Source organism: Austrofundulus limnaeus, unplaced genomic scaffold (assembly GCF_001266775.1).
Source record: "Austrofundulus limnaeus strain Quisiro unplaced genomic scaffold, Austrofundulus_limnaeus-1.0 Scaffold170, whole genome shotgun sequence".
Classification (NCBI taxonomy): domain Eukaryota; kingdom Metazoa; phylum Chordata; class Actinopteri; order Cyprinodontiformes; family Rivulidae; genus Austrofundulus; species Austrofundulus limnaeus.
The window spans coordinates 97,561-100,524 of NW_013952572.1; the positions used below are offsets into that span (position 1 = coordinate 97,561).

The 2,964-nt window shown below is 39.4% G+C and overlaps 1 protein-coding gene across 1 annotated transcript in view; it reads right to left on the minus strand.

The window, feature by feature from the left end:
• Positions 1–2,457, minus strand: part of fzd6 (frizzled class receptor 6) — a 25,010-nt gene extending 22,553 nt beyond the window's left edge. The window contains exons 1-2 of the mRNA XM_014017490.1: positions 2,007–2,457; positions 818–1,215 (exon numbers count right to left, since the gene is read on the minus strand). Coding sequence (XP_013872944.1) covers positions 818–1,003 — 186 coding nt within the window. The 5' untranslated portion in view covers positions 1,004–1,215; positions 2,007–2,457. The remainder of the gene's footprint in view (positions 1–817; positions 1,216–2,006) is intronic.
• Positions 2,458–2,964: the final 507 nt, after the last annotated feature.

Genomic DNA, 2,964 nt, shown 5'->3' on the forward strand with positions numbered 1-2,964 from the left:
TTCAGAAAATCTTTTTAGGACCCCACCTTGATGTTTCAGGACCCTACTTTGGGTCCTGACCCCAACTGTGGGAAACACTGGTCTATATTGTTATAAAAAAGGAGGTACATTTTCTTAAGACATTTGTTGTGTTTACTATGTTCCACTGTGAATAAAATACGAGATTTGTAAATGATTGCAATATTATTTTAGTTACACATTACACAAAATCCAAATTACTTTTTAGAACTAGCTTAGTACTTTATCATGCCTGACAAAAGAAGCCTTCATCTCTTCAAAATAAGTTCCATAAAAGTCCCCAATGRCTAATTTTATCAAAAAGTAATAAACAGTCGGTGACATTGGAATGCCTTTAAATATTAAGGAATATTTCTGAAGCTGCACAGATAAATCAGCTGGCCGATATATTATCACCAATTTCCTTAATTTTGGGAGATCAGCCGATACTTAGATAAGATCGGTGGAAAAGGTGGCTTCTCGTTTATCTTCAGAGGTCTGAAAATCAGCCACTGTTCCCTTCTGCTCTGTTGTGAGCTCTACCTAATRTCCAGTTAAAACATGTTTGCATTGTTTCAAGGGTTTTGTTGAATGTTTTTCAATAAAATATGATTGTAACATTGAGGCTATTATGTGACCTTATAATACCTGACAGTGTCAGCTATTTAAAAAATCGGTATGGGCCAAAATTGGAATCGGCAGGTCAGACTTTTTAAAGATCTGTGATCGGACAGAAAACTGCAATCGGCGCTAAATATTTCACAAAACAAAATGCATCAATTAGTAATGTGTAACTTGGTGTTGCACTTTGAGGACTTACATCCATTTTACTTGCTGCGATATCCTGATCGTAGTGCTCCATCATGTTGGGAAAGAAAGTCATGTTGTAGGGCATCCCTATGCAGCGATGCACCTTGATAGGCTCACAGGTGAACAGGCTGTGGGACGTGCAGCTCCTGACCCACATCAGAGCCACGCACACCCACAGTGCTTCTTGCATCGCCATTGCAACAGCTGACTGGGAGTGAAAGTGGGCTCTTATGTGAACTGGAACAGGTTTCTCTTTGGCTCTGGGTGAGGATACGGTGTGTTGTCTCAAACAATGTTGTTGTTGTTGTTTTTCTCTCCTGTCATCCACAGATCAGTTCTTCTGGAGACATCTTTGTGACCTCTGCAACAGCTGAAACGCTCTCATCACTGATCAGCAGCACATCATCCCTGTAACAAATGTGACAAATCAGATTTTCATTCGTATTTACACGGCTGTTTCTTGTTGCACTTAACCAACAACCCAACAACAAAATACTTTTTTTTATCAATCTGTCATACACTGATAAGTCATTCAAATACTAAAATAAAGAAGTGTCTCGTGAATTCAGTGCAGGAGTCCCTCGGGTTCCAAAGGATCCGGTTTGGGAAGCAGTTTTTACAGACATCAATCAGGACTATCCCTGTGTGTATGCATTAACACAGGAATCCTCAAGATCATAGCTGATTCAGGAGAATAAGTCTCAGCATGTTGGACATTAAACTCCACATCAAAGAGTAATAAAAACACACATACACGCACCYAACGTTGTGAAAGAATGCGAGTAATACTGATTTTTAAAAGCATTAAAAGGTTTAGCTGATGGTGATTATATTTACATATGAAATCTCAGAAACTTGATGGCTACCAGAGGTAAACACTCCGAGTGACCGATCGAAGATCATTTTCGACACGTTTCGTTGACTTTACCACAATAAGCAGGCACGAACTGTGAATAAAACACAACTGTGGCGTCGTAATAATTTTACTTAGACTCAAAATAGACGACTTAGTTCACAGCAGGTACAAAGCTGTGTTTTACTGGGAAAAAGTAGTCACGGAGTGCGGGGAGAAAGTGTAGTCAACATCCCTGCTTCAGTCTATGCCCTGCTGGGACCGGGCCCCGCGTCTACTTCGGTGGTGGAAAAGTAGAAACAAGGAAGAAACGGTGGGTTTACAAACATGAAACAAAAAYACTTACCGCCAGCAGCTTGTGGTTTATTCACCAGCCTACAACACGAACTTGTCGGAGTGCTTCTGGGAATGTGAGAGCGTGTTTTCGTGGTCGAACTCCGAGTGGTCCCTCGGGTTGAGTTCGTATCAGCCAGACCTGAACCGACGATGCCTTCAGGTGCAGTTGGAAATGTGCGCACTCTGCTCTCATGCGATATATCAGAGGAAAGGAAAATGTTTTTAAAATGCTTTATTATAGATGTATTGTCTTTTACAGCGTGTTATATGTTTATGCACACATGTATGTAAGCTTAACACTTTTCAAGACTTTTAAAGTGTGAACGTTGATTCGGCATTCTACTTTTTAAAAACTACTTTGAGTTTAGAACCAGCTTTTTGCTAGTTGTAGTTAGCATTTTGTCACTTTTAACTTTTAGCCTTTGCTATATTTGGCTACTGTTTTGCAACTTGTAGTTTTTAGCTACCATCTTGTTATTTACATCTATGTTTAAATATTATCACATTAATTTACAATAAAAAAGTCTTGTTTGATTGAATCTGGTCTGATGTTATTCATGGAGTTCCGCAGGGTTCAGTGCTTGGACAAATACTCTTTACATATATTTCCATTAGGTAAGCATTTAGCCCATTGGATCGCATGTGATACATTTTTATTGTTATACTGATGATGCTCAGTCATATTTATCCATGAAACCTGTTGGATCCAATCAGTTACTTGGACGACTCTTGATGGTTTTAAACTCAGACAGAACTTGTGGTTTTTTGGACCTGGGTGTTTTAGGGACACATTTTGCAGCCTCTCACTTCCTCTCTGGGTGTCGTTTATATGGCCTCCAGTTCTAATTTCTAATGCAAAGACCCTTGGTGTTACTTTTGATCAGGATGTCATTGAACCAGCCATCCACTATCTTACAGCTTCTTTCATTCCAGCTCTTGTTCCCATGAAGGGTATATATATATATATA